General features: G+C 44.1%; 1 protein-coding gene across 1 annotated transcript in view; it reads right to left on the reverse strand.

The window, feature by feature from the left end:
• LOC145410929 (PDF receptor-like) overlaps window positions 1-12,500 on the reverse strand; it is a 190,768-nt gene that overhangs the window by 102,162 nt on the left and 76,106 nt on the right. The window contains exon 2 of the mRNA XM_080280971.1: window positions 9,406-9,517. Within this exon, the coding sequence (XP_080137097.1) occupies window positions 9,406-9,466 (61 nt within the window). The 5' untranslated portion in view covers window positions 9,467-9,517. The remainder of the gene's footprint in view (window positions 1-9,405; window positions 9,518-12,500) is intronic.

Below are 12,500 nucleotides of genomic sequence, written 5' to 3' on the forward strand. Positions count from 1 at the left end.
TCTCTCTCTCACCCCTTACCTGCCAGTAATTAGCCTCAGTTACCTGTCCACATCCGTCCCTCCTAATTGACTTTCCAGGTGAGGCACGGACCTCTCCCCGCTTTCCCTCACCTTCCCCCCACTTTTCCCCTCCCTCTCTTCCTACCCCATTTCCCCTCGTCTCCCCTTCCCTCTCCCAAATTATCCCCATCACTCGTTCATTTTTTCACCTCCCCTCACCTCTCTCTCTCTCTCTCTCTCCCTATCCTTCGCTTCACCTGTTCTTTCTCCCCTACCCTTCCCTCTCCCCTCCCTCCCTCTTTTCCTCCTCCTACCCTCCTTTCCTCCCTTCCTCTCCCTCATTGTACCCTTCATGGTCATTTTCTCTGGTAATGAGAGAGAGAGAGAGAGAGAGAGAGAGAGAGAGAGAGAGAGAGAGAGAGAGAGAGAGAGAGTTGCGTAAGACATCCACTTGAAAGATAAAATATTGTTATTCTATTTGTGAGCTTGATTTTGATTTTGGTGGAAGGAGAAATTATGGTGGTGGTGGTGGTGGTAGGGGAATGGTGGCAGTGGTGCAAATGTTCGTTGTGGTAGTAGGTGGTGATTATGAATGACTGTAGTAAAAGTAGTAGCAATAGTAATAGCACCAGTAGCAGTAGTAGCAGTAATAGTAAGTAGTAGCAGTAGTGGTGGTGGTGGTGGACAAATATTGTTTATGGATGTTGGTAATGGTTGTGGGTGGTTGAAGTAGTGGTAGGTGATGGAGGGGCGTAAATGTTGGTAGTGCTAATAGTAGTCGTAAACAAATGTTGGTTATGGTGGTAAGAATGGCAGATGAATGTTTGTTGTGGTAGTAGGTGGATGTGGTAGGTTAGGGTGGGTGAAGTGTTGGAAAATGCTGGTTATAAAGTGATGGTGTTAGTTGTGGTGGTAGTAGGTGGTAACTGTAGATGGTGGTAGTATGTGGTGGTAGCGATGGTAGTTGTGGTAGTAAGCGGTGGTAGTTGCAGATGGTGGCAGTCAAATGCAAGTGGTAATAATGTTGGCATGTGTGGCAGACATGGGCAGACAGTCACTTTCGCATTCAGGGCACGTCCGTCACTTTCCTCCCTGACGCATCACATCAGACAGCGTCACCTCCGGGCAGAGAAATATGCTAAGACTCTTTCAGCTCAGGACAGAGGTCGGCAACCTGCAGTTCAGGAGCCGCATGTGGCTCTGTTGGGACACTTTTGCGGCTCCAGATGCTTCATTAATAATTCTTTATTCTTTCAGAACGAAGACATCATACAACACATGCATGGCAACAATAGATTTTTCATTCAATTTTGAAAAGATCTACACTATAAGTAGATAGAACAATATCACCTTAATGTTTTGTTTAGATTTAGAAGTACTGTAGATTTCGGTTCATGAGACAATTTTTGCACTGCGGCTCCGAGAGTACTACATGTTTATGAAACTTTTAAATAAATGGCTCTACCACCTTTAAGGGTTGCTGACCTCTGGCCCAGGAATATTAGCCAGAGAGAAAGGCGAGACGTTGAAGAGGTGAAATATTGGCGAAATTTTGTGCATGACTCTAGAGGGAGGAAAAAAATATACTACTACTACTTCTACAACAACAACAACAACAACAACTACTACTACTTACTACTACTACTGCTGGTAATACTACTACTACCACTACTACTACTACTACTACCAGCAACACTACCTCTACCACTACAACAACAACAACAACAACAAATAATAATAATAATAATAATAATAATAATAATAATAATAATAATGAGTACAAGTGTTGGCAATAATGAACAAAAATTCAGGAGAAAAACTGGTAGGAGAGAAAAAATGTTGGTACCGAATGTTGGCAATGTTGGTGGTGGTGGTAGGAGAGGTAAAGACAATGAAGAAAATGTTGGTAGTTAAAAGAATGATGCTGATGGAAGAAAAAAAATGACTTAGAAAAATGAAAGTAAAAAATTCTTGATAATAATGACAGAAAAGATAAAGACAATAAAGAAAATGAAGGTAAAATAAAGACAGAAGCAGGAAAAATGATGAGTTACGTGAAAATAGCAAAAATAATGAATTGGAAAAATGTTGGCAGGAGAAATAAAAATGCTGGTAATGTTGGCAGCGACAGACGCATCATTAGGGCTTACATGACCCACCCTTTAGGCCAAAAGATAAATATAAAAAATAAAAATAAAAATAACCACTGGAAAAGCCACCAATGAAGACGGCAGGGAAATGTTGGTAGTGGTGGTGGAAATGTTGGTAGTGGTAGTGGTGATAGTTGATGTTCGTTGTGGTGTGCTACTACTACTACTACTACTACTACTACTACCACCACCACCACCACTACTACTACTATTTTATTCATGCCAACTCTATCAATGTTTAAAATAATATAACAGGCACATGTGACCAAAAATAAATCACTCAAATCAATTGCTAAGGAAGAGAAGGCGTCTTATTAAGCCCAGACACTGACTTACGAACAAGCTTACGATAAATTCCGAATCGTAACTAAGATTTGTTTCAAGAGAAATTTTACGAAGCCTCCCTGGCCGACGAAAACCCTCCCCCTATACTCCTTTCACCTTAACTTGGCTCAGATTTTCGTCCCTTTGCAGCTTATTTCACGTAGCTCAGTAGCAGAAGACGGTACTAAGGCTACACATCCTTTCCATCGCACTTCTTCGTGACTAGCATCGAATTTTAATATTAATCTACAGTACTACGGCTCTACATCTCTTCCCCAGCACTTCTTTGTGACTAACATCGCATTTTAGTATTAATATATTGCTACAACTCAGCATTCATGACATAAAGATGACAATTTTGGGCCAGCTTAGAGTAAAAAGAGTATGGCATAAAGGGAGTGAGAAAAATTACTGTTAGTGATTGGGGAAAAATACTGAAAGTTTAACTGTTCAGGCGCGCACACACACACACACACACACACACACACACACACACACACACACACACACACAAAGCAAGGGAAAGGTGGAGACGCAGGATGGCTTTGGTCCCGAGTTTTGGCGAAATGGAAATGTTATTGAGTTTTGGCTGAGACGTATGTGTATACAGTATATACTAACTCATACACACGCACACACACACACACACACACACACATGCATACATACATACATACACGCATATACATACATACATACATACACGCATATACATACATACATATATACATACATACATATATATACAGACATCGAGAGAGAGAGAAAGAGAGAGAGAGAGAGAGAGAGAGAGTATTGTACATTTACGTAAACACACACACACACACACAGACACACACACACACACACACACACACACACACTGACCTTTCCCCCGGTGCCCAGACGTGACTCCACACAAACTAACCCACCACACTCAATTCCAGTTCACTCCTTACACTTCTCCCTCCTCCTCCTCCTCCTCCTCCTCCTCTTCCTCCTTCTACTTCTTCTTCATCTTCTTCTCCTCCTCCTCCTCCTCCTCATGTTCTTCTTCTTTTACTCTCCTCTTCCCATTCTTCCTTCCAGCCTGTTTCTCTTATCAATTTTTTCCTTTTAAGTTCCTTCTCTTATTAAATCCTTCCTCTGGTTTATCTTCCTTAACACCGACTTCCAGCGATTTTTTCTACTATATAATTTTCCTGTTTTTTTTTTTTTTTTTTTTTTTTTTTTGCCACTATCTTTCTCCTTCCACTCTTAATTATTCCACTCCATCCATTCCTTATTTTATGTACTCTTTACTTTTCCACAATTTTTTCCACTTATTATTTTCTACTCTTTATTTTTCCCCTCTTTTTCTCCCTCCACTCCACCTCCTTAAAGCATGCATTCCGGCTATACAGGGAGGTCCATATATTACGCTGCACAAGTCTCGCGTGTGGCGGGGGCGGCTCCATCGGCGTTACCTGTGTTTATTTTCTACTTCCTATACCCATTTTCATGATCTGTGGTCTCTCTCTCTCTCTCTCTCTCTCTCTCCACACACACACACACACACACACACACACACAAGGGGGACAAAAGAAGCTGTCGGTCCTTAATTAAGTCTTTATTAAACCACCCACAATGTATGTGTCCGTCAGTGCCTCCCCCCCCCCGGTGTGTGTGTGTGTGTGTGTGTGTGTGTGTGTGTGTGTGTGTGTGTGTGTGTGTGTGTGTGTGTGTGTGTGTGTGTGTGTGTGTGTGTGCTTCCTTCCACCTTCCACTCCCTTCATGTGGAAATATCTTGCGTCTCTCTCTCTCTCTCTCTCTCTCTCACTACCACCACCACCATAACTACCACTATCGCCCACACATACCCTCCAACACACGCATCACAATAAACAGTAACACACTCTCTAAATCACAGCCAACGACCCTCTGAACGTCCAAGTCTTTTAGAGGGCCGATGGGGTGTGCATGATAGCCGAGGTCACTAGTCAATGGGGGGGGAGGTCAAGGGGGGTCAGAGGGGGATATGGGGAAGGGGAGGGGTTGTGGAGGGGTTAGGGGGGCAGGGGGAGGGGATTTGGGGGGGCAGGGGAAGGGGGCTTGGTGAGGAAGTATGGGGTTGGGGAAGAGTCAAGCGCGGGGTTAGTGGAGGGGAGAGGAGAGGGTAATGGAAGGGTTAGGAGGGGGACATGAGGAAGGGGTTTGGTGAGGAGGTATGGGGTGGGGGAAGAGATCAAAGGGGTACTGGAGGGGTAGGAGGGGGGGTTATGAGGGGTTAGGAGGAGGATATGGGGAGGGAGAGTTGATGATGAGGTAGGGGGCTTGGGGGAGAAGTGTCAGGAGCAGGGGGTAGTGGAGTGGTTAGATAGGGGTACTGGAAGAGGGGGGTTGGGGAGGGGGTTGGAGGTGTAACAGCAAGGTCATATTCCAACCGCTATAGTGCGTTTACTCCAACCTGACAAAAACCTCTAGCCCCTTTCAGCATAGTTGACGGCCAAATGTAGTCAGACTGGAAGGCTAGTTTGAACAGTAACCAAGGAGACTCATTCCTCCCTAATAACCAAGGCTCATCAAATTTCACGCGCTCACGACTTAGAATTCAAGTTCTATGCTGTTTTATTCCCCTAACTCCATTCTATGCTGGTTTATTTCCCTCCATTCTATACTGGTTTATTACTAACTCCATTCTATACTGGTTTATTCCCCTAACTCCATTCTATGCTGGATTATTCTCCTAACTCCATTCTATACTGGTTTACTCCCCTAACTCCATTCTATGTTGGTTTACTCCCCTAACTCCATTCTACGCTGGTTTATTCTCCTAACTAGCCTATTTTATGCAGGTTTATTTCCGTAACTCCATTCTATGCCGGTTTATTCGCCTAACTCCATTCTACGTTGGTTTATTCCCTTAACTCCATTCTATGCTGGTTTACTCTCCTAACTTCACCCACTCCTAAACCAACTTCCTGTCGCAGTTAGAACCTTAGTAATTGTCTTCAGGTAAAGGATTGTTCAGGTGGTTCAGGTACGCTCCTTTAGAGCAATTCTTTTATATCTTTATTAATCCAACTAATGCACTCAGTTGTACCCCACAGTCTTATTGTACCATGGAACCCTTTACTGTTACTCTCTCTCTCTCTCTCTGCCTGCTGTCTGTCCGTCCGTCTTTCTGTCTATCTGGGCTCATTCTTTGCCTGTCTGTCTGTCTGTCTGTTTAACACACACAGGTCGACATGGAAGGCTTCATATAGATCAGTGGGAGAAAATATGGTGTTTACAAGTGAAGAGGACACATTGGAGGGGAGGAAGGATGGATGGATGGAAGGAAGGAAGGAAGGAAGGAAGGAAGGAAGGAAGGAAGGAAGGAAGGAAGAAAGAAAGAAAGAAAGAAAGAAAGGAAGGAAGGAAAGATGGAAGGAAGGATGGAAAGAGGTGGAATGAAAGGAAGGAAGGAAGGATGGGAGGTGGAAGGAAGGAAGGAAGGGGAGAGGTGGAGGGTTAGGGAAGGAGGGCAGACTGAGAGGGAGGGGCAGGGAGGGGATGAGAAGAAGGAGGAGAAGGTAGGGAGATTGGAGAGAAGAAGAGGGAGGGGTAGGGAGGGAAGAAGATAGGAAGAAGAGGGAGGAGAATAAGGAATTGGATGGGGAGGAGGAGGGAGGGAAGAAGGGAGGAGATGGAGAGATGGGAAGAGAGAAAGGGGAGGGGGAAATAACATGCGGAAATTATGAGAGAGAGAGAGAGAGAGAGAGAGAGAGAGAGAGAGAGAGAGAGAGGGGGGGAAGAAATGGGGGAAGAAAACATGAGGGAGGTAGGATGGGGAAATGAGAAAGAAGTGGGGGGGAGGAGTTACGTAGGGAGAGAAAAAGAGGAAGGAGAAAGGAGGAGGGAGACAGGAGAGAAGAGTGGAAAGGAGACGGAGGAAAGAGAGAGGGAGGAAAGGAGGGAAATGAGGGAGGCAGGTGGAGGGAGGTAAAGAAAGAAAAATGGAGGTGGGAGGAAAGACAGGAAATTGAAGGTGGAAGTAAGGTGAACATTTCTGTCTGTCTGTCTGTCTGTCTGTCTCTCTCTCTCTCTCTCTCACACACACACACACACACACACACACACACACTTCTAGCCTCCTCAGAAGTACATCAATTATAGTTAGAGACGGTCTTCAAATTTATAAATATTCCTTTCACATCCACATTCTTGCAGAAGTTGAGGACATAGAGTGAATTTAACTAGCATTCTTATTTACATCCAATTTCTACCATTCCTATAAAATTTCCCATCTGGATTTTAATAATAAATTCCTACACTAATTTAAGAAGATAAATAAATTCTGTGCCTGTGTGTTGTCTTCGTCCTTTCCTCCCTTTCTTTTATTACCGTACATTCTTCATTTCCTTCCATCCTCTCCTTTCTTTCCTTCCTTTCTCTTCCCCTCCCTCTCTCTCCTCGCTCCTTTTTTCCCCCTCTTATTTTTCTCTCCCCCCTTCCCTGTTTCTCTTCGGTTTTTTCCTTCCCTTCATCTTTCTTCTTCCCTATTCCATATGCATCACCTCAGTTTTTCTTCCCAGTCTTTCATGCATTTCTTCTTTTTTATTTTTTTTACCTTCTTTCCTGCCTTTCTTCTCGTCCTTCTTACCTTTCTTCCCTTCTCTCCCTCCCTTCCCTCCTCCCCTTCTCTCCCTCCCTTCCCTCCTTCCCTTCTCTCACTCTCTTCCCTTTTTCTCTTCTCTCTCTTGTACCCTCTCCTTCTTCTCTCCCACTGTCTTCCTGTCTTTCTTTCCTTCCTTCCTTCTCTCCCTCTTCCCACCTCATTCTCACTCTCCCATTCTCTTCCTCCCTTTCTTCCTCTTCCATTCTTTCCTCCCATTTTTCCCTTCCTCCTTTCCTTCATATCCCCCGCCTTATTCCCTCTCCCGTTCACCTACTCAATTATCTTCCTCTCTTCCCTTCTCCCTCTTCGTCCCTTCTCCTATTCCTTCCTCTCTTCACCTCTTCCCTCCTCCCTCTTCTTCCCCCTCCTCTCCCTTCCTCTCTTCCCTCTTCCTCCCCATCTTCTTCCTTCCTCTCTTCCTGAATCGCCTCTTGGACAGACAGCCAATCACATAACAAATACGAAATACACCCAAGCCTGGGGGAGGAGGAGGAGGAGGAGGAGAAGGAGGAGGAGGAGGAGGAGGAGGAGAAGGAGGAGGAGGAGGAGGAGGAGGAGGAAGAGGAGGAGGAGGAAGAGGAGGAGGAGGAAGAGGAGAAGGAGGAGGAGGAGGAGTCAGTTCAATAAGCAATTTCAGGGATGAGGAGGTATGATTGATGGAGGAGGGAGGAGGAGGAGGATTGAAGGGGTTGATAGGCCTATGTTCCCACCACCTCCGTCTCAGCGATAAGCAGAATACGTATGATAGGAGCAAATTACGTGAGGAGGAGGAGGAGGAGGAGGAAGAAGAGGAGGAGGAGGAGAGTCCATGATATCTGTGTGATGAGATTAAATCCGCGTGTTATCTCTATTATCAAAAGACGTTCGATGAATTCCCCCCAAGAGAGTCCTTCAAGACGATACCGTTTCCCTTAAGAGACTCCTTCAAGACGATACTGTTTCCCTCAAGAGACTCCTTCAAGACGATACTGTTTCCCTCAAGACTCCTTTAAGACGATACTGTTTCCCTCAAGAGACTCCTTTAAGACGATACTGTTTCCCTCAAGAGACTCCGTTAAGACGATACTGTTCCCCTTAAGAGACTCCTTTAAGACGATACTGTTTCCCTCAAGACTCCTTTAAGACGTACTGTTTCCCTCAAGAGACTCCTTTAAGACGATACTGTTTCCCTCAAGACTCCGTTAAGACGATACTGTTCCCCTTAAGAGACTCCTTTAAGACGATACTGTTTCCCTTAAGAGACTCCGTTAAGACGATACTGTTTCCCTCAAGAGACTCCGTTAAGACGATAGTTTCCCTTAAATGATTCTGTTGGGAACTTAAAGATGCAAGGTTTCAGTGGCAGTGTGCCCGGGTGGCTCGAAAAATGGCTTATAGGAGAGAGAGAGAGAGAGAGAGAGAGAGAGAGAGAGAGAGAGAGAGAGAGAGAGAGAGAGTGAATCGTAATAAATGGGAAAGAATCAGACCAAACGAATCACACTGACAAGAAATTACATGCGGAGTGCCACGGAGATCAGTGCCGGGTCCTCTTCTAGTTTATGTTTATTTTCATTTTTGGGGGGGTATACATAACTGATACTGAAATTCCATGTTCCTCCCTGAATACTGCATTTCTGAAGCATAATTTTTTCTACAGTACGAAAGAAACTGAGGACACAACTACAAAACAACATCACTACCTACTTAATACTCACTTGATAATACTTTCCATTAGACGCTATGGCAGATTATAATTTTCATTCGCCCTTTCCTATAAAATTTCCATGACCATTTTTTTCCTTACTGCATGATAGTCCTTCGACCTTTTTCCTGCCGCTTTTGCCTAGGGGTATTGAGGGGTGTGTGGGGAGGCTAACTTTTTTTTTTTAATCCTTGATGTCTGACTGATTAAAAAAATGTTTTCTTAGTTATTACCAACCCTTTATAAAACAGACTTGAAAAGACCACTAAGTCTTAATGTCTGCCTTCCGTTGTGCTCTCTCTCTCTCTCTCTCTCTCTCTCTCTCACACACACACACACACACACACACACACACACACACAACCCCACCGACATACCATCAACAGAACACCAATACAAACACCAACCCATCCCAATAATTAAAATGTGATATATATATATATATATATATATATATATATATATATATATATATATATATATCACATTTTAATTATTGGGATGGGTTGGTGTTTGTATTGGTGTTCTGTTGATGGTATGTCGGTGGGGTTGTGTGTGTGTGTGTGTGTGTGTGTGTGTGTGTTATATATATATATATAAAATCGAAAAAAAAACTCAAAATTCTGACTTACCGTGAGTGGAGAAATTAACATGAGCAAATTCTTGGAGACAGGACTGGAGGGAGTACGTCATGGGGGGCGCCAGGGAGAGTGGTGGCCCCTCCCCTCCCTCACACACCGGCGTCTGTAAGGGTGAGTTAGGGAGAGTTAGGAAGAGTTAGGGCGAGTCAGGGAGAGTTAGGGAGCGCTCGAGGGAGGCAGGGTGAGTTAGGGAGAGTTTGAGAGAGTCAGGGAGAATTAAGGAGGGTTAGGGTGAGTTAGAGCGAGTTAGGGAGAGTTTGGGTGATTTCGAGAGGGTTAGGGGGAAGTTAAGGTGAGTTAGGATGAGTTATGCAGAGTTTGGGAGGGCCAGGGAGAGTCAGGAAGAGTTAGAGCTGAGTAACACAGATTTAGTAGAGAGCGGAGAGTCTGAAAGGGGTGGAAGAGGTTGTGGAGAGTTTAAAGAAAAAAAAAACATGAAAAATAAAAAAAAAAGAGTTCGTGTGCTGAGTTCAAAGATGGAAGGAGAGCAGGACTAGCTTGTGGGAATCTGTGGAGAGTTTGACGAGACTGGGAAACGTGTAGAGTTTGAGACTGGGAAATATGTGGAGAGTTAGTGGAGAGTTACAAGAGGTGGGGAGGATACGTGGGAAGTTAGGAGGGCGGGAGGGTTGATAGTAAAGTGGTCTGTATTTTAAGTCCACAATAAATGACGGTAGAAAGTAACAATTTCACAACATAAAGAATTTCCAACAAAAAATGATAGAGCCACGTAACATTCAAATTTACTTAAACAAACTTCCAAAGAAAATGACGGTAATGTGGAGTATCAAATCCATTTTTTTTAATTTATTAAAAAAAAAAATGATGGTAGCATATAGGATCGAACTCGATGCCATCTCAACAGGGGTAAGCAGGTACGTGAAGAAGTATGGGGTGTTGCAGTGTTGGATAGAATTTCGGATGCTGCAGTTGTTTTGGGAAGGTATAGATCGCTTGAATGAAACAAAAGCACTGGGGAGCCGAATGCTAATCGCCTGCCAAATAACGCTGTTGGATAAGGCGTGTTCCCGACAAACTAAATTCGAAAAGCTCTACAAATTCAGTCAACGCGTTTCGAAAAAAAAAAAAAAAATGGTACTATGATACAGCATTAATTTTCAAAACATTTTAGGTGAATGTTGTGACTGTAGTAAGTGTATGAGTGATTCCATAATAATAATAATAATAATAATAATAACAATAACAACAACAATAATAACAATAGTAGTAGTAGTAGTAGTAGTAGTAATAATAATAATAATAATAATAATAATAATAATAATAATAATAATAATAATAAGACAGTCAAAAAAAGAAAGTGAAAGGAGGTCCACAGAGCCAAACCTGCCCCAAGGCAAGAAAAAAAATGTCCACAATTATGGGAAGGAAAACTGTAGCCTCAAGGATTTAACTTCTGCACGCCACCAGCACCGGGAATAAGGAGAAAGAGGGAGTAAGGAGTGGATTGCAACGAGCGTGGGAAGGATTGCAACAAGGAAGGAAAGGACTGCATACAACAAGAGTAGAAAGGACTGGATATAGAAGTGGAAAGGATTGCATTCAACAATGGTGGAAAGAAATGCATGTGGATAGGATTGCATACAAAAGTGGAAGGGATTGCATGCAACAAGGGTGGAAAGGACTGCATGCAACAAGGGTGGAAAAGATTGCATGCAACAAGGGTGGAAGGGATTGCATGCAACAAGGGTGAAAAAGATTGCATTCAACAAGGATGGAAAGAATTGCATGCAACAATGGTGGAAGGGATTGCATGCAACAAGGGTGGAAGGGACTGCATGCAACAAGGGTGGAAAGGACTGCATGCAACAGGAGTAGATAGGATTCCATGCAACAAAAGTGGAAAGACTGCATGTAACAAGAGTGGAACGTACTGCATGCAACAAAAACAAAAGGGACTGCGTGCAACAGGAGTAGATAGTACTGCATGAAACAAGACTGGAAAGTACTGCATGCAACACGGGATAGGTCTGATCACTGCAAGGGCTGGCTGAGACAAGTAGGAAGTTCAGAAGTTTTAACTATTTCTCTATGACGACGCTTTGAGAGAGAGAGAGAGAGAGAGAGAGAGAGAGAGAGAGAGAGAGAGAGAGAGAGAGAGAGAGAGAATCGCTTACGGAAACACACTATCATTTTCATTCTCGGAACAAAATCAAGATCACGTTCCCATTTCAAACAAGCCCTATTACTGCACAAAATAGGGAATGGATAGGAGGAGATTGTGGAGGATTCTCTATCCTATCTATCCTCAATGGTACTGGGAAGGGGTGCCTAATATAACCTAGCTTCTCCACTGTCTGGTTATACATCGTCCCTCAACTCCCTATCCCGCGAAAGGAAGATGGTGGACTGAAGGAACGGGAGCTTCAACCTTAAGTCACTGGGTTCACGTTTAGATGAGCCTGGGGTTGACACTACTACTACTACTATTACTACCGCTACTACTACTACTATTACTACTATCCTTCTCAGTCCTTTGCAATTCTCTTTTCCCATCCCTTCCCTCTCTTTTCCTCTTCCTCTTTTCTTTCCTCTCCAGCCGACTCTCTCTCTCTCTCTCTCTCTCTCTCTCTCTCTCTCTCTCTCTCTCTCTCGCACGTGTAGGTTTTACGAATAATATTAATCACTTACGCCAACGGATTACCTCGTTATATTCACGCAGATTTCCTGTTACGTTTCCTGTATCCTTCCCCTCCCCTCCCCTCTCCTCCCCTTTCCCCATCAACTCCTCTCCTCCCCACCCCTCCCTTCACCCTATCTCTTCTCCTCTCCCCTCCACTTCACATCCTCTCCTCTCTTCCACTTTCTTCTCTCCACCTCTTCCATACCATTCCCCCCACTCTACCTCTTCCCCTTCTTCCTCCTTCCTCCTCTTCCCCTCCCCTCACATTACATCTTGCCCCTTCCACCTGTTTCTCCCCCCTCCTCGATCGTTCCTCCCTATCTCACTCCCACCTTCCTCTTCTTTCTTCCTCTCTCTCCTTCCTTCCATACCTTGCCCGTCTTCTCCTCTTCCTTCACATCCTCATCTTCTGCCCCTCCTCACTACCTCCTCCTCCATTCTCCCC

This window comes from Coenobita brevimanus, chromosome 87 (assembly GCF_032717465.1).
Source record: "Coenobita brevimanus isolate Jiangsu-jjx chromosome 87, ASM3271746v2, whole genome shotgun sequence".
NCBI classification, from domain to species: domain Eukaryota; kingdom Metazoa; phylum Arthropoda; class Malacostraca; order Decapoda; family Coenobitidae; genus Coenobita; species Coenobita brevimanus.